General features: G+C 36.7%; 1 protein-coding gene across 1 annotated transcript in view; it reads right to left on the reverse strand.

Annotated features, from left to right (window-relative positions):
* Positions 1–10: 10 nt before the first annotated feature.
* The window catches only part of LOC124404231, a 37126-nt gene continuing 13595 nt past the window's right edge, over positions 11–23541 (reverse strand). The window contains exons 7-8 of the mRNA XM_046878203.1: positions 22966–23254; positions 11–266 (exon numbers count right to left, since the gene is read on the reverse strand). Of these exons, the coding sequence (XP_046734159.1) occupies positions 23015–23254 (240 nt within the window). The 3' untranslated portion in view covers positions 11–266; positions 22966–23014. The remainder of the gene's footprint in view (positions 267–22965; positions 23255–23541) is intronic.

Below are 23541 nucleotides of genomic sequence, written 5' to 3' on the forward strand. Positions count from 1 at the left end.
ATCGTTGCTATGCAGCATCCGGTCGAAGGTTGAATCACTCGCTTCCTTCTGCTGCAGTTGTCGCTAATTTGCTTCAGCAGTCATTGCGATTTTTTTCTTTTCATTCAATTCGCCCCTTTGATAATGGCCGAAAATTTCACGTTGCATCCGCCTTGACCTCGTCCTCTTCCTCGTCGTTTGATCGCCTTATCTCGGTACCAAGTCCTGGAAATTGATGGTCTGCAGCAGGTCCCTCTGGTCCCGACAGGAACTGACAAACTGCTAACCTGCAACGTCATTTTTCAGTTTACAATACGAGTGAGGCAAGGGGTAACATCTGGTGCCTTTGCGTTCCCTTTCAGACAATGATAAAAATAGAAAGGAAGAAAATCGGGGAAGAGAAGAGATCCTGATGGTCCTTATAGAGGCTGCGATGATGTTTAATTTCTTCAGGAATGAAAATTAAATAGCAATAAGAGAATCCAATTTCAACAGGTCACTCCCAGAACGCAAAATTTTCTCGTCTAACGGTGGGATCCCGTGAAATTTTGATATAAACCGACGTTTTTGTTTTTGAAATGAGTCAAAAGCATGTAAGTAAAAACTGCTTCCCAAGAGGTTTAGATTATGGTATCACGAGACAAATTTCAAATCGAATCTATGTTTCGTAACAACTCTTAAGAGAGGTTTTTCATTCAGAATTTTCAAAAAATGAAGCAACCAAGAACGGGTCCAAAACTGAGTTACTGCGGAAGGCCCAGAGGCGTCACAAGGACGTCGTACTGAAATAAGAAAGTCCAAAGCATATCGGAGTGAATTTTTTTACGAAACAGAAGGCTTACGTTATGAAGCAGGCATCTCCAATTGAATGTAAGAACCTCTTTTCCGGGTTTCCTGTATTTTTGCGATAAACGAGCTGCTCGCAAAAAAACTTTAAGCGCGGTTTTCTCGAAACTGCATTTTTCGAGCTTACAACCACGATTCCAGCCGATCTAATGATCCGATTTAGCCAAAATTTTGCATAGATGTTCACCGAATGTCTAGTTTTGGCATTAACTAGTAATATAACTTTTTATTAATGTTTAAAAAAATTATAAGCAGTTTACGGTGAAAAAAAAGGGAAAAAATTTAAAAAAATATTTAAAGCCCCACGATTATGTTCCTAGTTCATGCCCTAGCGAAACGAGTACTTTGTGAAAATCCTTTTGAATTTTTTGTTTCAGATGATTTCAAGTGCAGATATCATGGTCGTAAGATTTGAAAAGAGTCTATTTCAAGCAGCTTCTTGAAAGATCCAATTTACGATATATGTGTATCCCAAATGTTCAAAAATAAAATTCGTGTGGAGAAAAAAAAAAAAAAAAAATTCGGGACCCTACGCTCGAAACACTTGGTATATCGTCGTTGTAAAATTGAGGAAAACGTGACTGACAATGAAATATATTTCTTTGTTCGGAAACCCTGTGAATATATGGTATAAACAAACAATCCCCCAACGAAATTAATATTTGACAGAAGAAAATGCTGACAGTAGAAGATCCGACGGACGATAAGAGGCTAATGATACCACAAATTGAAAACAACGTCAGCTAGTAATTATAACGATAATTATGAGCATGCGATGTGTACCGGTGGACGTATGAAGACTAATTATGTCTATGCAGGGAAGTTTTTGAATATTTATTACGATTTTCGACCGATTAGGACTGAGTTCTCAGTCCAACGAACTCAAACATGCTTATTTGATACACAGATATTGACGATTTTGGAATGAAATATCGTCCAGTAGAAAATTATAGGCTAGTGTATGAAACGATTGTCGTTGATTTTTCGACAGAATTTCACGCGATTTTTGTGTATTTGATTCTAAACAGTCAAAAGAACAGACGTTGTCTGCTTTTTTTTTTATGTTTTTTTTTTTATGTTACGATAAACAATAGGATAAGTTCTGACCTGTTTATGCTGATCCATGATGAACGTTCGATTTGTAGTAAAATTTGGTAACTATTTGTTGTCTCGATTTGACATTAAGTAGGGTACAAAAGTGAGGGAGGGTGGGGCAAAGTGGGCACCTTAAAATTTTTTTTATCTCAAAAAATTTGGGGGCAAAGTGAGCCTCCTGTAATTTTTTAAGTAACAAGGGATAAAATAAGTCACCTGAACTTTTTATTAAATATAAATTATCCAGAAATTATTTACTCGAGTAATTGCACATCTCATAACGTGAAACGTTTCAAGTTGTGCTTTACTCTCAACTCGTCAAAGTCAAATGATTTACTGAACTTGAATTTATGATGACTTTTTGTCGAGAAAGCTAGATAATAATTTAACATAATTGTTAATATGAAAACTAAACATTTTATTCTGATTTTAGGCATATTCTCTTAAGGGGCCCATTTTGCCCCACCATCCCTTACACACTTGCTCTAATTTGGAAGATGAAAATGTCGGAATAAAAATTTCTCTTGCATACATGATTTGTCACTGGGTTCGGAAGGAGAAGAATTTTTTATTTTCGTTTTCGATTTCAGCCCGTTGAATCGTGTTTCTGCAGTGAAATATCTCTCCGCGTATCGAGGTGAAATTGCACTAGTTCCTGGGAATACCTAGGCAAAGCGACGAGGCTGCAGAAAATCGTTGAACAAGAGCTGGCAGCTGGAGAAACGATAAATTTTTACGATCAACATTTTTCTCTTGCATTGCAGCCAGTCGTGTATCAGACGTATCCTAATCGCTGCCACTCTTCATGTAAAGGCTGCACAACGCAGATATGTTGTTTCTGATCGAGGAATAAAATGCAGAATCACTCGGTACAAAGCAACATCATGCAGCAAATGATGGTCATCAGTAAATTCAGACTTGAAGTATGCAGAAAAGTTGAGTGAAAAATTGGAAATTCTTCTGATCATATAAAAAATAAATAAATAAATACATCGGTGGACAGAATTGGTAATCGGTTCAGGAAAAATGAGATTTCGCGTAAGCAGTGAAAGTATGAAATTGTTTTCACTGTTACTAACCAGAGTTTATAACTGCATGAAAAATAAATTCACGTGACATTTTACGTCGTTTTAGTTCTCGCGTCAACCAGTTTTTATTTTAAACCAGTAAAAGTAGTTATTCTTACTATTTACATACATATTACGATAATAAGTGCTCAGTTATTACATGAAATGAGAATCAAACTGAGAAAAGAGTTGATTTACTGTTAAAAAACGTGTATTTAGATAATATTGAAATAAATGTTTTTTTATTATTAATACATTTTAGACAAGCCAAAAATAATTGATAGGAATTTGTTAATATTTAAAAACGCATATTTGGCTCAGCTGAAATTTGATAATAATAATAAATTTATTTCGGACTGTTTTCTCAGTGCAGTAATAAAAAATGTTGTTTTCTGTTGATTAATAAAATGTTATAATTTTCTCCACCGAGCCGTAAACTTGCGGAACAGATGTATATAATTTGGAGAACAGCTGCGATTATTGAAAAATTAATTTCCGCTCTCGCGATATATTTTCTTATCCGTAGTACATGATTGTATGTTTGTGTGTCTGCTCCCGTTTCTCGCGAAGCGTAATTAGGTAATGAGCAGCAGTTCTGCAGAGTTTCCGGAGGTATGTTTTTACGACTGTAAAATATTTATGATCGTTCACTTGTATTATCGCCATAACGTAAAAAATAAAATAATAAACTCAACTAATTAGTACTGAAGCGCAATTGCGTAATATTGAACTAATTACAGCATCGGCTCGTTAAAAATTCTACAACGAATAAATTTCAAGTTCCAAGTTAATCGAGAGAGGAGAAAAAAGAATTCAAAAAAATCACACGTAGTTCTCTCCCTCTCTTTCAGCCTTTTGAATAACATTACGCGTCTGGATACGTGAAGTAAATACAAAAGTTTAAAAGATGTATGAAGACGTGGTCATCATTTCCAACTTTTCTTCCCTCACCTCGGACGAAAAATGCCACAACTAACTTTCAACGTAAATTCCAATTCAACTTGTAAATTATAGTTTCATCACCTTGACGTTAACCGTCCTCAAACACATTCATACCTGCGGAAAATTTCTTTCGCGCTTAATTTTCCCCTCGGTATAATAATTCTTAATATTAAAGTAATAAAAATGCGTCATCGTTCATGATCCTGAGAATTCCTGATTATTAAACTTTATAACTTAACTTTACCCTCCCTATCTCACTTGACACTTGAATCGAGGGAATTCGTCACTTTTTTTGAGCTTGACTTTCCAGTCAAAAGTAACAATCATCGTTCCTCAGGTACTCGTCCAAAGTTACAGAATTCCATATAATCGATCGCAAAAGCGATTCTTCTTGTCGCGATGGTCGAAGATTATAAGGAACTTGTATTCGATTGCAGTTGATTGAAATGAAAATTATTTTACAATTTTTCAAAAAATATACTGACCAGTATGGTCTGAGTTCTATACAACGATTCAACAGTGATAATGAAATTCTTCAAAGTCGTTACAAATTTTGTGATCAGAAATTCAATTCTTCTCCGACCAAAATCTCATTGAAAAATTAGGAAATAGTCTAATTGTTTGAAAGATTTTAAGGAGAAAAATTTTGAAACGTACAAGAAAAGATTGATTCGGTCAACGTTCGTGAATAAACGAAGTAATTAAATTAGTAAATTTCATTTGCTAATTTATTTCCTGAAAAGATGATCGAATAATTGGGTGAAGGTGTTTATTTATTTATTTTTTTCAATAAGTCTATCATAAATTTTACCCTGATTTGGCACAACTTTGGGAGACAAAAAACTCTCGCTTCAAGCGAAAAGCTCGTGAAATTTCAGATTAAACGAAGAAATTATCGCTGAGTGTTTGTACCTAAAAATACTCAATTTCCAAATTAATGGTTGAAATTTTAATGGAAAAATTTCGGTGATGAAAGCTTCGACTCGCATATAAATACACACGTATGTATAGTCAGTCAATATTTGATCTGACATCGAATAAAGCGAGAAACATTGTTTAACATCAGTCAAGCATCACGCTGCAGGAGTTTAGAATGGCTTGTTAACCAGGGGCGAGAATCTCTGTTATTCGAATTTCATTTTGTGGGTACAGACCGTTGTAACCAGCAGCAGCTCATCCGGTGAATCGGTGATTCGACATATAGAACCGCATGCTATAGCCAAATGAAACACTTGTTGGTTCTGGCAAGCCGCCAACTCGAACAACCCCCGACTACCCTTGAAAATGCTCGGGAAATACTCAACGCGACATGACACACCAACAGCCTGCAGCACTGATCCGTCGGTACAGTGATCGGTAATCTTTCGAAAATTACCTGAACTACCGACCGAGAAGTGAATATATTATTCTTTTCCTTCCGTTTCTCAATTCATTCTAATTTGTTCGACTTCTTTATGGAGAATATTTTTTTTCGTCGAAACATGACTACTCGAAGAAATTTGTTACGGTGAATTCTTAAGAATTTGAAGAAATTTTCAACAACAGAATTGACAGTATAAAAATTCCTGTCGAGGAGAATAAAATAATAACATACTACCGTGAAAATTTTCGCATAATTGGTAGAATTGTTTTTGTGAGAATCGCCACTAAATGGAATACAAAAAATACAAGAATAGAACTACATTACCGACCGTCGGTTGGTAAGGCAGAAATCAGTGAATCGACAGAGCTGACACGGTCGATAATGTAGTTATGGTCTCGTACTCTTAAATTCTATGCAATATCGCCACAGAAAGAATTATACTAAATCCTACTTTTTTGAATATAGGATCATCGAATGCCATTTTATCCACAAAATTTTGGATACCACCCCAAGGTGTGAGAAAAAATGCAAAAGAATATTGAAACAGAAGTATCTGTTGTTCAACCATGTAGAGTATAAGGTTTAATACCAGTGGCCTCTAACCTGATTGTGATGCCCCCAAGATAGCGTGCACTTCGCTTATCTGTTCGTTTTACTTCAATTACAGGCTGTGCATGAGTCGAGCTTACAACCGTTATTCAGAGGCATATTGCACGGTAATTACCCGTTACCTATTTGTTTTGTCAGGTTGTACATACATACAGCTGAGAAGTACACCAGCTCACCTCGCGGTAGGAGTGAAGCGTGGCACCAACAGCGTGTATAAACGTTATGGTAATGAAGACATGCTGCCGTGATTATGGTTTCACAATCTTTGTTTGTGCGAGGATATGTAGGCGGGTATAAGGCAGGTATTTATACGCGAAGCACAACATTCCGGAGGCCGGAAGTGTCGTACGTCACTCATAGTCAGGAAGCCCCGTTAAGGTGAAATGATAAATGCAACCCTGAGTTCGCAATCGCTCGCAAGTATTTTCTGAAGGTTGTTTTGACTTTCGTTGGTAGCTTGTAGGTGGACCGCGAACTGTATTGGATAATTGGGCGAATTGAAGAGGAGTGGATTCGAAGTGAAACATTTGGGAGAGAAAAAACTGCAGACAACACATCAAGGATGGCACCGAAATTTCGGAACTACAAGACTCTGAGACTTATAACGTGAGAGGATTTGGAATAGATTTTTTTGATTTGTCAAGATCAAATTCGCCTAGCTTCAAATGATTTTACCCAATTTCGAAGGACTTCGAATGAAATCCATTTTGATTTTGAAGGAATATCAACAAACGAGCTTGATTAATGTGACACAGCCTGAAGCGTATTCAAATTACATTGAAAGATGTTGCTGAACTTTAAGATACTTCAAAGGATCTAATGGCGTCCGGAAACTCGTGGATAACGTTTAATCGGTCCGTATCAATTTGAATAACATTGACTTTGAACGAATGTGTTAAACTTTAAAAGATTTGGAATGGCTGATGTGAATGAATTAATTAAACCGGGACAGACGTCTTCGCCTAGGAAAGATTTGACTGAACTTGAAATTATCCTAGACATGAATCCAAAAGAACGCAACTTCAAAAGAGTTTCAAAGACTTCTCTTATTCAATTTCTCAAACTCGAGTACGGTTGATCATTATGCAGGAAATAATGCCATCGATTTCTGAATATCCAAATCACCACGCCACGTGCAATTTTTGGTCTCGCTATAGATAAAATAAAAAAATTCAATATGGAATATTTTTTTACGATGGAGAAGTGAAAGTAATACAATAGGAAAGTTATTTGAATTTACGAACGACGTTATTCTTCGAACACGAGGTGAGAATAAAAATACACGCAGCTAAAGAATATCAATTCTTCATACGCGCTTTCTTTCCTGCAGCGATGAAAAGAAAGTTTTCTCCAAGTTTGAGGGGAACATAATATAGTAACAACAATGATAGGAATAATAAGACCAAACTCACAGAAACCAAAATTTCTTACATTGAATTTACCCAACTTTTCCCAACTATTTTTTGGTCGTGATATAACAGCCGACGATGCGGTGATCCAACTTTTAGTCGAAGGAAAAGTTTTTACGTTAAATCAATATATAAGAACAGGCAACTTCGCACCATCGACACGGCAGCTTCTACATTGATCTACAAAAATTTAGTCCGTGCTGACAACATTTTTCTTCTCACAATCAGTGTCAAATCCCGGAACTTCTTTAATAGACATATTAATCTTGTCCGACAAAATCACCGGGGAGGTTTTCATTATCATTAAACATTATATTCACCGGAAGAGAAGTTGAGACCTCAAGGATATTATTGAATTTCCTCTAGCCGTCTATTCTCAAAAATTGAGTATTTTACTTCTGAACCTTCGCATAATATCAACAAAAAAAAACATATTTCGGGACAACGAGAGTTCCAGATGACTTGAACGAATTTTTGATGTTTTAGAATTATTCGAAAAATAACTAAAATTTCAACTTCACTCGATACGACGAATGATAAAGCTGAAACTCTAGCATTTTGCATGATTGTAGCTTTTGGAAATTGATATAGCGGAATAGGTAGCAACACGAAGTTCTGCAGATTCATAACGAACTGCGGATATACACAAGTAAGTATAATGCATAATGCAATTAAGCTGCCGCGAGTTTTCGCTTCCGGGTTAATAATGAATTTCAATATCCGTGAATTTCAACCCCTGAACCGGGGCTGAAAACCGAGTAAAACGCACTCAGCAATTGAGGTTAGAATGTAATGATTCGACCAAAACCTTTACTCTGTCATATTCCTCCCTGTTTTTCCGTGTTACATTTCCTCATTTTCAATAATACTTTCCCTGCTGCAGCTTGATGCGCATGCACTGCAATCCAAGAGCAATTGTTTGCCAGGGCAACCAACCATCAAAAATTTAAACAACAGTTCAACGCGATGTATATAACCTCAAAAATTTTCACTGCTCGGTGTGTTGAACACAATTTCCAGCGACTATTGTCAAAATTTTTGAGGTTACATTCGTTGTGGTTGGCTGCCCTGACGAATAACTACTCTTGGATTGCAGCGCATGCGCATTAAACTACAGAAAATGTCGGCGAGCGAATTCTTCCGTTAGCAATTACACATACTTGGCGTTTTCCGAGTTCGTGTATTTCTCTATCCTGCATTTCCAAAGGATAAAAGACATCAACTTGAAACACTGTTCGTGTCAAATCAGCAGCAATTTGTTCACATGCGATATATCGTCAAGTTGGAAACTAGTCACGTTTCAATTTCATTCAATCGGACGTCTACGAGAATTCGTAGCTCAAGAATCGAGGATCAGGAGTATACTAAAAATTTTGCAGTACAATAAAACGGTACTTCGCTTCTGAACAAAAGCTATACAGTGTAGGACATGAGCTGCCTTCCTGAAATGATGTTACTAGAGCAAGAGTTTTCTGTGAAACTCATTATTTAACGCCAATAAATAGGCAACATTTTGAATATGAAGCAATACAAAACGTAGCCTAGTATGCTGAATCGTTGCCATTACGCAGCGAGTTTCACAGAAAACTTCTGATATAATATATCCTAAACGGAAGTTAGAGACACGCTGCCATTAGTTATTAATTTATTATATCCTCGGTAATTATCAGGCGCGTTGTTGTATCCCCGGGGCAATATTAGTTAAGTTAAAAAATTTCTACACTGAAACCCTGCAACCACATCCACCCCCCTCCCTTGCCGCCACACATACACACACAGATCTCGACGTATTACGTTTAGTTAGCGACTGTAACGTTGGGCTACTCGTTAATTAACCAAAGTTACAATATATGTACGAAACACAGGCGATGATTCATTAATGAAATAAACTATTTAACAATTGAACCTCTTTCCGTACAATTATTGCGACCTACGACTGTACGTGAGTATTATACATATTCTGGTTTACCAATTATTCATGCGGCACCAACTAGACCCTGACCCGGTTTTCCTGGGATAAATTCAATTATGTATTTCGGGTGTTCACTTTCGGCAAAGATTTCGTTCTCGTTTCAAGTTCCGAGATTCCATGCAGCGTGGGAGTGCCTGACTAAATATGACGCCGAGATTAGCGATAAGCTGATCGTTTACGCTTAATTACAAAATTTCAATGCATTGAATTATATTTCTTGCGTGATGTTGATTTGAGTGTTGTGATCTGTATTGGGATTATCACTGTGCAATGCGTCATCTGGTGGAAGAAAACGAAACTGATGCAACTAAGCCAACAGCTAAACGTTGACCGCGTTTTTTCGCGTTTGTATGATAGAACAGGTACAATAATTATTATTGTTGATCAATTAACGTGACATGAGTAATTAAAAACTCCAAGAATAACGATTTGCCTTCATTAATATTAAAAATACAGGTTATGTGTTGATAAAATGGCGCTGAAAAGAATCAGGCTCTAACGTCACGAGGACATTTTCCAATAAGGACGTGAAAATCTGGTTAGACAAGCGAGTGGAACGTATTAATTGAAGGTGTTTAATTCACCTGAACTGTTTGTGATAAAATTTACAGTGAACCCCGAAGGGGAAGCTGGGTATGGATCTTCCGGAAGATGCAGGGTATAACGTGGAGCTGGGGGACTAGTCGACGAGCCATTCATCACACCCCCGAAGATATATGCGTAAGATATAGCTCGGATTAAGCCGCGGGCGCAGGCGGACGTGGTTATAAAACTTTCACCCTCCGGTAACAATATCGGCTGTATAAAATAAGGATCCTTCAGAATCTCGAGTTGCTGCACTTTCTCTCTCTCTCCTCTTTCTTTCCAGCCCTGTTTGCCGATATTCAAATTTATTATACTCAACAGATCCTGTTTCTACGTGATTCGATTCGCTTTGCAAACTGCAATGTTTATGGGCCATTCCCTGCCAAAGCCCCCCCCCCCCCCCCCCCCCTAACCCCCTTTATTCGCCCAACTGTTAAACGTTTTTGCGTTAATTGTTGAAAAGTTTTTCTTAACCATCCGTTATTTATTTATCAATACTCAAAACCTGAGGATACACGATTATTTCAATTTTCTCATGGTTATTATTTATACATTACGAAATTTTCGGATATAGATTATTATCAGCGATTTCAAAAAGCTGAAATTGATGTTATTTTATTTGCTTCAAGTGTTTCGAGTAATACCTTATCCATTTAGTTTCAGGATCAATATGGCTTCAGTCATTTGTTTTGTTATAATGATGCATATGGGGAGAGATCATATTTTATAACAAGATCTGTGTAAGAACGAAAAAAATAAATTCATATTTACTAGGTTGAACAATTTTTTATGAATTTATATTGAACGTGTTATTCTTGGAGTAAAAACACTTTTAGAAAATTATAACACGGCTTATGATCAGGCTTGTGTTTCTGTTGGGAAGAGTTTGGAAAATTTATGGAAGTACGACAGATTTTGTACATTTTTCATCAATTTTTCGAGCTCCACTCACAGTGAATTACTGTTATTGTCCGCAAGGCTGCAATCGAGAATCCCGTCACTTTCCAAAGTATGAAGAAAAAATTGAATTTGTCGGTGAAGTTTGAAAATCCAATATTTATTTTGACAAAGCGCGTTGAATATCTTCTTCAAAATTTCACAAAGCCAATGTAATAACTCGAATGGAATGAAAAAAATACCATAAATTGAAATTAAAAACCATTGAAAAAATCTCCGGAAATATTATTTATTTTATTGTTATTTAATTGTTATTTAAACAGTGAGTCGGTAATTTCATTATTTGAAAATTGTACCTTATGAACCAAAATTACAAGTAGACGGAGGTGAATTAATTTTTTAGATTCGCGTAAACCTGATTCAAAGAAAAATGTCGATTCTCCGATGATGTCTAACTGCAGTTGATTATACTCTAATTTTTTGAGAAAATTTGTGCGCTTTATCTCTCAAAATACGCGTGAGTCCGTCTCGTCTGAATCCTGATATCAGAAATACGTGAGAAATACGTATATAGAGGTTCGCGCGTATAAATTGAATCGCAGAAGGCGTACAAAAGCCGGAATAAGAATTCTTGTTATTGCTGTACTGATTACCTAACATGTAATTAAAACAACTCGCAGTTCAACCCCTCTTTTTATCCGTCATTTTACAAAGCCTTGAGCAAACCGTTCGTTTGCAGGCACAATTACGCCTGAGTACTGTAACGACTGTAAAGCAACCCTCAAAACACGGTGCCGCACTCAACTACGTATTACGCGCGATTCACAGTGCAGTTCCATAAACGTTGCAGAATTACAATTCTGCATATTCAATCATTTAATACACTGGAGGTTGTGATCCGGTTGTGAAATTGAAAAGGCAAAAATTCTCCTCGAACTGTACTCGAAATTAAAGTTCAGTCTTAAAGAATTTATTTGCGTAAAAAAAAAAAACCGCGAATTTTAAAAATATTTCAAATCCCGAAGTATGTGGAACAGAAACTGTCAATTTTTATACTTATATGTTTAGCAACAATTTTGCTTTTCTTCATGAAATTGAATCGGTTTGAATCGATTATACAGGAATTTTTCTACTCTAGAAATATTTTGAAATTTCTAAGTGTGGTGGTGTTATACAGTCCTCAATTGGTTTTCACTCTTTGCCATAACCAAGAAATATAGTTCTGGACACGAAATGATAATTAATTTTGTAAGTGTAATTAGAAATTCATTTTACGTTGCTATTCTTTGCAATTAAAGTCACTTGCGATATATTTTTTTTTGTAACTATTACCATTATTCAGTAACTGAAAAAACTCATCCAACTAAACAAACAGTTCTAATGTTCCAATCACCTGCAGAAATTCAAGTACCTACTGACAGCTACAATCATCCTAGTGGATAGTTACTAGTGTTCAAAATTTTTTCTAATTGCAACAATATTTGAATAATTACTGTGGCGATAACGACTGCACGTTACTAGAATTTCCCAACAATTATAAAACATGAAATTCTTCTCACTGAAGACACGAACGAGTTTAGCATTCAGAAAAAAATTTGGTCCCAACGACCATTTGGTCATGGAAACGAAATTTAACGGTTAATATACATCCGACCAAACATTATTTTCGCACAAACTAACAGTTTAGTTGATTTTGTAGTGCGCAGAAAACAAAATGGTTTAGTAATGTCTATAAAGAAAAGTTTTGGTACCAGAATCCTATGGATTCTGCTGCAATTGCGAATCAGTTCTACACAGTGAAATCATTCAATCAAAATTTAGTAGATTCACGATGTAAGATATTATTTGATAGCCCTCATGATTTGATAAATTTTACTAATCTTAATCCACCGAATAGATTTAGTGAAATATATAAAACGATTCGGTTGAATCTACGAGGAGTTTTGAATATTATGATAATACCACGAGAAAAGTGTTGATTCATTAAATTGGTGCATTGATTGTCATTATTATAAATGGTGAATTTTTTCTCTCTTCATTTTCTTCGTTTTTTAATGAGAAAAGCGATGGTACCGTTAAAAAATTGTGGAAAATTATAAAAGTGTGTAAAAATCTGACCTAAGGTGGAAAAAGAAATTGAAAATTTACAAAATTCGACAAGATTTAAAATCAACGTGGAATATAAACGCACTTTGTTACTCAACAACAATATACTGCCTTCCTAGGAGAAAATTTTCTACAAAATACGTCTGAAAATTAATTTTTTTTATTAAAAAGCAAAAAGTTTTCTCTGAGTGTGGTGAAGACATAAGACCGGTATATTGATTTCGGTATCGGTAATATATCAATGTGGGCAATTCGCGAGCAATGGCGATGGCAGCGGCCGCCATTGGCGCTAATTTGATTCAAATTCATGACACATGGTATCCCGGAAAAGCCGCATCCCACAGTTCGCGGCTTGGAGGTAACGATGGACCTACTATAACCTTAAAACCACCGTCGACGAAGAGAACCGCAACCCTGCACGGCACATATTCAACGTCCATCCATCCCGGCCTTAAATTGAAAGCCTCATGGAAAGGCAATGCTCTACAACCCTCCTAAAATTATCATAAGGATGTGACCAATGAACCATAAGATCGCGAAACGGAGCAAAGGAGCGGAAAGAATTGGGGGCGAGGAAAAGGGATAAGGAATTAAGGGTGGAACGGGTTTCACGAGGTTTCGGTGTCACGGATTTTTCCCTCTTTCGATTTAGTTATACATACACATGTACTCACGAATGACGAATTATTCTTTCAAATTTCAAACCGCCTCGATTTATTCTAAGCATATATTCTCATCGATCTTTGGTGACGAAAAATGAATGTGGAATCAGGAGGGAACAAAATGAAATGAAGACTGGAATTTCAGCAGGATTATTACAACATTCCTTTCCTTCAAATATCAAAATCTGTTCAATTCCGGGTGAATTTCACTGTAAAAACAAAAAACAAATCTTACAAATCTCCATATTGATGCACACTTTTTTCCTAAAGCTCATCAATCATACAATTTACGAAAAAAACGAAGAAGATAAATAACTTCAAAGTACGTAGATGTGACGCGAAGTTTTTCGCGACTGGATCGTTCTAACGGGTTTTACTTTTGTTTCATATGTGGTATAAAACTTGAGAAGTAAAAATGAACGAGGATTCTATTACGGAGAGAAGCCCTTGAAACCTACAATTTAGAGATAAATTTCTACCCCCGACTCAAAGATGTCAGTAAATTCCGATAGAACAAAGTTGATGGCACGAATTCACCCCCAAGTCAATGGTTTTATGGGTTTTTTTCTTAAGCGAACAACGATTTGATTTTTTTTTTTCATTTCTTGCTAATTTCGAAGCAATGTAATTCAATCTGAATAGTAATTACAATATATTAATTCGAGGGTGGAATTATTCTATTTTCAAATTGTTAATGCGTGCAGCGATTTGCTTTTTTATATCCCTCACCCAGAACCGCAAATAATGATGTACATTTAGTATAAATAGTTGAACAATGAAACTGAAGAGAACGAAAAATATAAGCGGTAAATTTTCAAGGTTCATAAAATGTCACAAATTCAAATTAGCCGAGAACAAGGGGAATCAGAGATTATTTCCCCTTCGTATATAGAAGTATAATATCTCGCATTTCCTTCATGCAAATTTTCGAGAAAAAGCATTCGTTTTGAAATACGTGCAACGCCACATTCTGCAAACAAATGCGCGCAGATTATCTTTTTCCGTTCGCAACGTCATTATTTTTTTTTCAATTTATCTTCTCTCATTTTTCGTTTCCCTTCGAGCGATAGACGGTAACCATTATTTCGAGTAAATGACATTAAAAAAGAGAAAAAAAAAAAAAAAAGGAAAAAGGAAAAAAAAAGAAAGAAAAGAAAAGAAACAGTCGTAACTGTGTTATAGAATAATGTGAAATAAAACCACCCGCATTATGATTGATTAAGATTTTCCGCGAAAGATTCCGCACGAACTCTGGTTATAAACAAGATTTATGCACCGCAGTTTCTTTCCCTACGCAATTTTACTTCCCGACAGTGCATAAAATCTCCTGTGTAATCATCGCAGGACATATAATTTAGCCATTTTTCTTCCTTTCTCAACTCCTTCCTAACTTCTTTTTTTCTCCCCTTTATTTCTATCTTTTATCGTCCGTTTTTGTTATCATTGAAAAATACATTCTTCTTACTATTTCCCAGCAATATTCACCCAGTTTAATATGTATTGTATATACGAACCTTAAGAAATTACACCAGCAGATTGCAGTTCGTTATCTGCACGAGTCCACTTCATCCCCCATAAACCCTGCATTTAACCCCTTCATTTTTCAATCGAATCCAATCCCGCCGCACAAACCTGTTTATTTTTATCTCTCTCTCTCTCTCTCTCTCTCTCTCACTGTTGATTTTTTTTTTTACTTTCTCTTTTAGATAATTTTACACCATCACGGTCCGTAATCTGGTTTATTCGCAGTGCGTTTCATCACTCTCGGTTATTAAACTCGATGATTGCTTAGCTCGCACAGGGATCGATCGATCTACTACACGATGATGATATTCAGAAGAATATCGAAAAAAAAATTTTTAAACTGCAGCACTGTTTTTAATATCTTATGTCCACTTTCTTTTTTATTTTACCTATTTTATTAATCATAATTAGGTTCGTCTCTTTAACGGCCAGCGATTATGGGACCGCGATGAGAACGGGATAATCCGGCGTGAGCTCTTTTCCTGAGGGACCGGGATTAACGCGGTGCGAGCTGAAACAGCCTTGTAAACGTGGCTGGAAGATATATGAGTCAATCAACATTAGGCAAATAGCTTGACGTTGCGTGAGATTAGAGAGGAGGGGAAAAAAAAAACGTAGAAAATAAAAACGGAAAGAAAAAATTAGGCAAAACTTATTTCTATTCACTTGTTTCAAATTCTCACAATGTTTGTATAATGTTTATTTGTTTTTTGGTTTTTCTTTTGTTGTTTTTTCAAATCGTACTGGTTTTGAAAGTTCATTTACCAGAAGTTTATCAACGACGATTAAGCAAATTTTTTTTTTATTATAATAACCACAGGTTTGAAAAATTTTCAAACTCACTTTTCCATCACTTGTCACAAAATTGCACCGATTTTCATCCGGCTTACTTCAAATTTATGTGAATCAAGATCTCGCGCTTATTTATCCGTGAAGTTTTAAATCGTGTTAGAAACCGATTATAATCATAAAAACTTTCGTCGTGACATTTTTTAAGAGAAACTTTATTCCAGGTTGATTTCGGACACGGTTGTAGGTATGTGAAAGTAAATTTGTCAAAATATCTAATCGTCTTACAGTTTTAGAGTGAATATCCATAATTGAAGCGTTCATCGACAGCCGAGATAATTTTTTTTCATTTTTTCCATCAAGCTTAAGACGATCGAAAGTTGAAACTAATGATAAAAATCTGAGAAGACTTTCGTCAGCGAATACTTTTCTATAATTGAAATCCGGAGGTCGTTTTCGGTTTTCGAAATTTCGGAATAAAAAACCGACAAGAAAAAAGAATAAAAACGCGAATTCAACTCAGAAATGGACGAGCGAGCGTCACAATAAAATCCCGGCGACGAACGGGTGTGGCGGATCATAAAGACGAAAGGAACGGAAGATGCATGGAGAAGGAAAAGATAACAGAAGTGTGAAAACGATCGAAGCACAGCCGGTATACCGGCTGGCGAATTTTCTCTTCCCTCTTATCTTCGTCGAAGAACTTTTTTATCACAAGTGATAGAATGAAAGAAAAGAAAAAGCATGAAAGAAAGAACGAGAGAAAGAGAGAGAAAGAGAGAGAGAGAGAGAGAGCGGAAAAAGTGGAACTTTGAAAAGTTTTGAGTAACTTTGCAAACAAGGAGTAGAATAACGAAGAAAAGAAGCGAAATAATTAAAGAAAGACAGAGATAAAGAGAGGGATGAAAATCGGCGAACTTGAAGTATATTTTAAATTCCCTCGTCTCCCGCAAGCTCTCGTCGACTTTGGGGTAACTGGGTTCGCTTTAAGCCGAGGCAAAGTGAAGTCGAAGTAGTAACAAGAAGAGAAGATTGAAAGTGTGTAGAATAAGAAGAAGAGCAGCATGTCCCGAGGGCATCGCGCGCGTATTAACCAAGCTTTGTTTTCTTGGAAGAAAATAAATGAGCTTAAAGAAAATGCGGCAAGTGTAAAAAGAGAAGTCAAAGTCGAACGGAAGTAAAATCTAAACGACCTGACGCGTTCCGTTTTGCAAATAAATTTCGTCGGTTTAAACCCGGGCGCGGATTTTAGCGCGAACTTTATCGCAGCTGGAAGTCAAGTGAGGCGCTTCGACGGCTTCCGGTTCGCGTCGAGTCGAGGCGTCGCCGTTCAGGGCAAGTCGGGGGTGCAACCGACGTCTGCGGAGCCAACTGGACCAGAGCACCGGAGTCCTGGAGTGGCACTGTCTGCCAAATGCCCCGAACCCTGCCGCCTAGTCACGCTGGCGAACCGTCGACCAGCCGGTGGGGGTGGATGAGAAAGGGGGGCGGAAAGGGGGCGCCTGCGCTCGCCGAAGCTTCGCCCTCGAACCACATCGCATGCTCCTCCTGTGATCTACGATCTCGATGCACTCTCGTCTCGATCTACGAGCCGCTGATCGAGCCGATGATGCGGACTGATTTTTAAGGTTTAAGGGGTCTACTACCCTTACTGACGAGCAAGAAAAAAGGTTTTTTTTTTAACAAGTTTTGACTGTAAATATTGATGCAAGGTTTGTTAGGCTTAATAAATATACTCTTGAATTATATGAACATTTTTTTTTTATTGATTTTAATCACTTTTTATACCCGAAAATCGTGGTTGAAAATTAGTCTGAAAAAAGGTGGGTCTGCGGTGTTGATGATTTTTCGGAGATCTCGGTTAATCTGAAACAAAAAAAATGGAACGGACTTAGATTCAGCGTGTTAATGGGATTGGAATGAATCATACGATTTTTTATATTTGCAAAATTAACGGAACGGGGGTCGTTTTTTGAAACAGTTGAAAAATACAGCTTTTTGGCCGTTTTTTGTAAAACATTATAGTTTTAATCGAAATTTGAAAAAATGTATGATTTATTCCAAGGCTATTAACATGCTGAATCTAAGACCGTTCGATTTTTTGATTGCAGGTTTACCATCTCCGAGAAATCATCAACACCACAGACCTATGCCTTTTTTCAGACTGATTATCAACTACGATTTTCGTGTATAAAAAGTGATTGAAATGAATGCAACAATTTTTTTTTTATGTACCTTGAGAGTGTATTTATTAAGCCTAACAAAGCCTATATCAATATTTACAGTCGAAACTTGTTAAAAAAATTTTTGAAAAAACCCTTTTTTTTTATCATCAGTTGGGTAGACCCCTTATAGGTTATCCAGTACGCCTACTTTTACCGACCGAGCGAACTCACCCTTGTTTTTATGTATTAAACAAACAGAGGAAAGAAAAGTGTTCGAATTTCGACGGTGCAACACTTTTTTCTAGCGAAATTCCGTCGGAAATATATTTGATTTTCTGCCGCGTGTTATTATTCCCACATTTCCTGTATTTTAGGGGCCAAAAAGTGCATAGCTGAGATAATTTGCTCACGGCCAAACAATGAAAGCTCGGCTTTACTAATTGTTATTTGAATTTCCAGTTTTGGGCTAGCGACTTAAATATTGCATGAAAATAGCCTCACGATGAATCGTTTTACTCCTCATTCTTTCAGGAATTGCGCAGAGTATCTGAGTTATGCACTTTTTGTCCCATGAAATTTTGAAAATGTGGAAATAGTAACACGCGTCAGTAAAAGCACGCATTTTTTTTTTTACGTTTTTCGGCATATGAGTAACTTTCCTGAATTCCGCTACGAAACAAACGACGCACCGTCAAAATTTGAACCCTTTTCGTTCGTTTGTTTATTTCATATAGGAAGAAAAGGGTTGGTTTGCTCGGTCGGTTAAGGCATGAATACTACGTGACCTTAAATGGCGCGCCTACCCTGGCGAAAACAATTTCGACGTCAAACTACGAAAAATAGTGGGTCGGAGAAAATCGTAGAAAATATGAGAAAATCGTATAAAAGTAAAAAGATTGGAAATAATCGTTGAAAATCATTGTATTTTTCGTATAAAAGTACAAATTTCTGTGAAAAATTATGAACTTTTACTGAAATTATGGCCATTGAATTAGGGAGAAGTAGGAAAAAAAAAAAGTCCAATCTATGAAAAATTCTAAGACAAATACAAGGTCGTAGAAAATGATAGAAAATTGACCGAGTTTGGCGGAAAAAATTTTTGCCAGAATACTACAAAAAACAAGAAATGAAAAAACTATTTAAATACATATAGTGTTTGTGGACGAAGGAGTTTCACCGGTTGAGTCCAAATTTTCAATCAATTTGCACATTTCAATATATATATCCACTTTTAAAATCTGAATTTTTTTCTTGAACAAAGTCTAGTCACGTGTTTTTCTAAAACTATAAATGAAAACATCAAAAATTTTACAAGCTTATCACAATTAAAAGTGGAAAGCCATCTACGAAAATGAAAGTCAGAAAATGGCGACGAAGGTGAAAGCAATTGACCGGACTCTGTTTTGCAGGGACTCTAATAATTCCTTTTCTCTGTTACAGCGTTACTGTGATGGAAATTTTTGTATCAAAAAGAGTTCATCCCATGGATTTTCGAGCGCAGCTGTGCACGACGAGCGAAACTAGGCAGTCGTAGATAATATTTACGTAATTCGTTGACAGGCTTTGATCATATGGCACTAGAATTTCTGTTACTGCTGTTTACTTCGGTGATGCGCGAATGAGTTTGATGTTTTTCTTTTTCTTGTTTTTTTTTTTTTTTTTTTTTTTTGTTGTATATGTATAATATTCAGGCGAGAGAGTGTCAAGAATTGTTGGAGAACAGCCTTCAAGGATATCCACTTGAAAAAGTTCACGAGAAGAGCAAGCAAATTTTTGCGGGAGAGAATTTGGCGAATAAGTCATGAACGATGTTACATCGAGTGAAATATATCCAAACCAAAATATTATGTACTTACAGTCACGGTTATGAGGAAGCAACATTCTATGGAGACATTAATTCCCGCCTGAAGGAGAAAATCCGTGGGAAAAACCGCCCCTGATTTGCCGAACACAAGTTCGAATGTATAGGCCGACACTCTCTCACCCTCGTTAGCGAACCACCCTTCAACCTCCGTCCCAAATTACTCCGAAACTCCGGACATAATCGTCACATCGGGGCACTTTGCTCGTGATCCCCGAATAAATGTACACCATGTCTCACCGGAAGTTCCCTCGAGTCCTTCATCGTTTCAATTTCATACCTCGATGTTCTTTTATATTTGTGTTTATATTTATCTCATCTTTTACTCGTAAGGTAAAATCAAACGCCTCGATTTTCAATCCCTGAAAGTTTTTTGGAGCGACTTTGACTAGTCTGAATAAAAATTTTGAAATGGAACGCATCGATTATAACGTAGCCGTTTCATCCCTCATTTCAGAAACACTCTACGGTTAGTACTGCCGAAAATTGAATCAGGCTATTACAGTGCCATTGAATTTCCTCAAAGCGGAACCAGACATGAGAATATTAAAGCCGAACCATGGATCAAATTTGAAATGATGGATCGGTCCGTTCGCTTTTCCACACGATTCGGGAACAGTTCGAATAATTCTTATTCAAATTTGACTAGTTTTAAGTTGACAGGAAGGATTGAAGGAATTTTCCTTTATTCCAGGGACAGAGAAAGATAATATGTACCAAAAGTAGAGATCATCTTAATTTTTAATTTCACAGGCTTGCCCTCGTTATCGCATTTCTATCGTAGACACGAGATTACATTTTGATTCCGTCACTAAGGTTCGAATTCGCTGATCAATTTGGTGCGATAAAAAATTTAAATTAATCACATGTCCTAAACGCTTGGCACTTAGTCACTGAATATTATACGAAATCGATTAGCCTTGACATTCAACCACACTTAATTCTAACCCGAGAAGCATCACGAAATATGCACATCATTTGTATCAGCAAGATAGCAAGGAATCGAGTGCAATTAACTCGTAGCTGCAGATTCCACTTTCCACAATGCTCTCACTAAAACTTTCCAGTATACCAACCTAAGCACCCAAATCGTAAGCCCTGGTATGCCAACAAAAGATTCACAATCAGCAGAGAGCTCATAGTAACTGTTGATCGAATGTTCATCGATATTTACGACGAAGATTTAAATCATGTCATTTTTCAATGTTCACTTTACGATAAACAAAGATCAAAGCTACTCAAAAACCTTGAAAAATATCAAATCTATCCACCTTATAAAGTAGAACCTCTTATCGCCAAACCTAATATCACAATATGTAAAATAATATTCGAGTTTCTATGTAACTTGAGAATGTAAAAACTAAAAATTACGAAAAAACATATTTGTCTTCTGTACCATTTTTGTGTATTTTTATACACCTAAAGTGCAGCTAAAATTCATCTCAATTGAGATTAAAAAGGCTTAACAATAAGAAAGAAAAAAAAAAAAAAAAAAAACTCCCGACAAAAATTAAAAACAAATTCAGACCGCGGATGTGAAAAATTTTCACCACGTAAAAGATGGATTGTTTTTTCAATTTAAATTTCTTGCCTTCGCATTCACCGATGCAATTGAAATAAAAAACACTCTGATTTCGGTAATAATTAGTAGGCGTCAGTTTTTTAGCTCACCGATACCAAACCCAAGATGAGAATTCAAAAATTTGTAATGGCGGCTCCATTTTAGTGGTTTAAAATTAAAAAGGCGTCATATATTCAAGCAACCAACATGTTCGAAGAGCTTGAAAATCGTTGATCCGGAAATTCGAATTTCATATTATTCTGTTTCTCCATGAACTTGTAACCTGCGTTGTGAGAACGAAAAGTTCGAGTCTGGCTCATGGCCAGTCTAAAACCGGATGTTCTTCGGTACAACCTCTCGTTGCCTAAGAACGAAAATACGGTCACTTTTAGCGGTAATAAAATCCCCTGTGTGGGTGTCTCGATTTTGTCGACCGAATTCGTGGGCGGGCATCGAATGTGCGAGGAGCTTGTACCTACAACTAGTAAATGGAATTGGAACTGCACGAGCAGCGAAACGACGAGGCTGGCTCTCGGACCGATCCGAAATTTAAATCCAACACGTTTTTTTCTCCAAACCTCAAGGGACGGCGTGGCGGCAGTTTTTCGAAGCTTAATGATCGCCCCGTTGAACTCCGGATGTTGGGTTATAGGACACCGAACTCGGGGTGAATTCAGACCACTGACTATATTCACGGGGGCAGAAAAACGCGCGTAATCGGCACCGACCATCCAGCAGTCACGTTCTTATCTCAACGCTTCTCCATTTGAATTCTAAGCTCCGTTTTTTTTTTTTTACTTTTTTTCTTCCTCATTATTCTTCGCTTGCATATTGACTGGAAATTTATATATCTGAAATTTATTTCAAGATAAACGGTGCAATCATTACTCAAACTTTATCACACTGAATTTTCAGTATTATTATCAAAACTAAATTTATTGACTAAAAGATGCGAGAAAAAAATTACGGTATTAATAATATCAAGATATTTCAACGGAGTGAAATAATTTTTTTTTTTTTTTTTCACAAAGAAGCAGAGAAAATTCATATTACTCGCCGTAATCCTTGCAGTTAATTCCAATCTTGATAGAAAAAAAGTACTCTACTGTTGTCTAAAATGACTAGTAGAAGAAAAAAAAATTTATTTATCCACGTTGTACAATAACTGATTTTTTTTTTTTTTTTATGTTTTTCGTTTTTTCTTTTTTTATATAAATTTTTTCATCGTTTATCGAAAGAAAAAAAAATCTGCCACATAATGGTCGGTGAATTGAAACGTTTTTCACGAAGTTGATACTGTCAATCTTGTGAGAAAAATTTCCACTAGGATCTCTATATTCCCTCCTTTAAGCTCTATTTTATCGCGGGTTTTGCCGACGTAACTGCGGCTTGTACCCAAGAAGCGCGTCTATCAAGTGGCCGACATACTCCCACGGTGAAGCAAAAGCCCGCGTGAAAATCAACCGAATTAGGATCGCAGTCCTGCAGGATCCTTCTGAGCGGGAAAGAAGAGCGAAAAAAGCCGCCCTAAACCCGTCAGCCAATCGTTTCATGCCCGACGTCACGTCGAATCGGATTTACGTCACAGCCAGGGCTTTCCTCCTTTCCCCGGCTTGTCCGTCAGGTTGAAGTACAGATGTACAAAATCGTGGGTGATCCTCTCCCTCCCAGGATCCGCCGGCAGGACCTCCTCGTCGTCGTGCTCGATCGCGTAGCCGATGTCCGGATCAGTTTCGAGGCTAAAACTGAACGGAACATCTTCGCCATTCGGGTAGACGAGCTTAGTTGGCAACACAGTTCTTCCAAGGATTTCTCTCACCGCCTGCATAACGGAATCGACGAAAAAATCACCCCGCATTAGTCTTTAAAATCCCGAAATTTCATTTTTACAAAAATATGTATGTCGTCTGGTGTAATAACAAATTTGGACGGAGTAAGAATTTTAATGACAGCGAATTTCAATTCAAAAAGCTCGATCGATCCAAGAACTTTAAAGTCATCATATTTTTCTACCATTTACACATTTTTCATTCTGTTTTTTTTTTTTTTTTTTTTTTTTTTTCTTCTATCTCTTTTTGAAGTTGTTATAGGTAGAGGGGGAGGGGGGAG

This window comes from Diprion similis, chromosome 3 (assembly GCF_021155765.1).
Source record: "Diprion similis isolate iyDipSimi1 chromosome 3, iyDipSimi1.1, whole genome shotgun sequence".
Classification (NCBI taxonomy): Eukaryota; Metazoa; Arthropoda; class Insecta; order Hymenoptera; family Diprionidae; genus Diprion; species Diprion similis.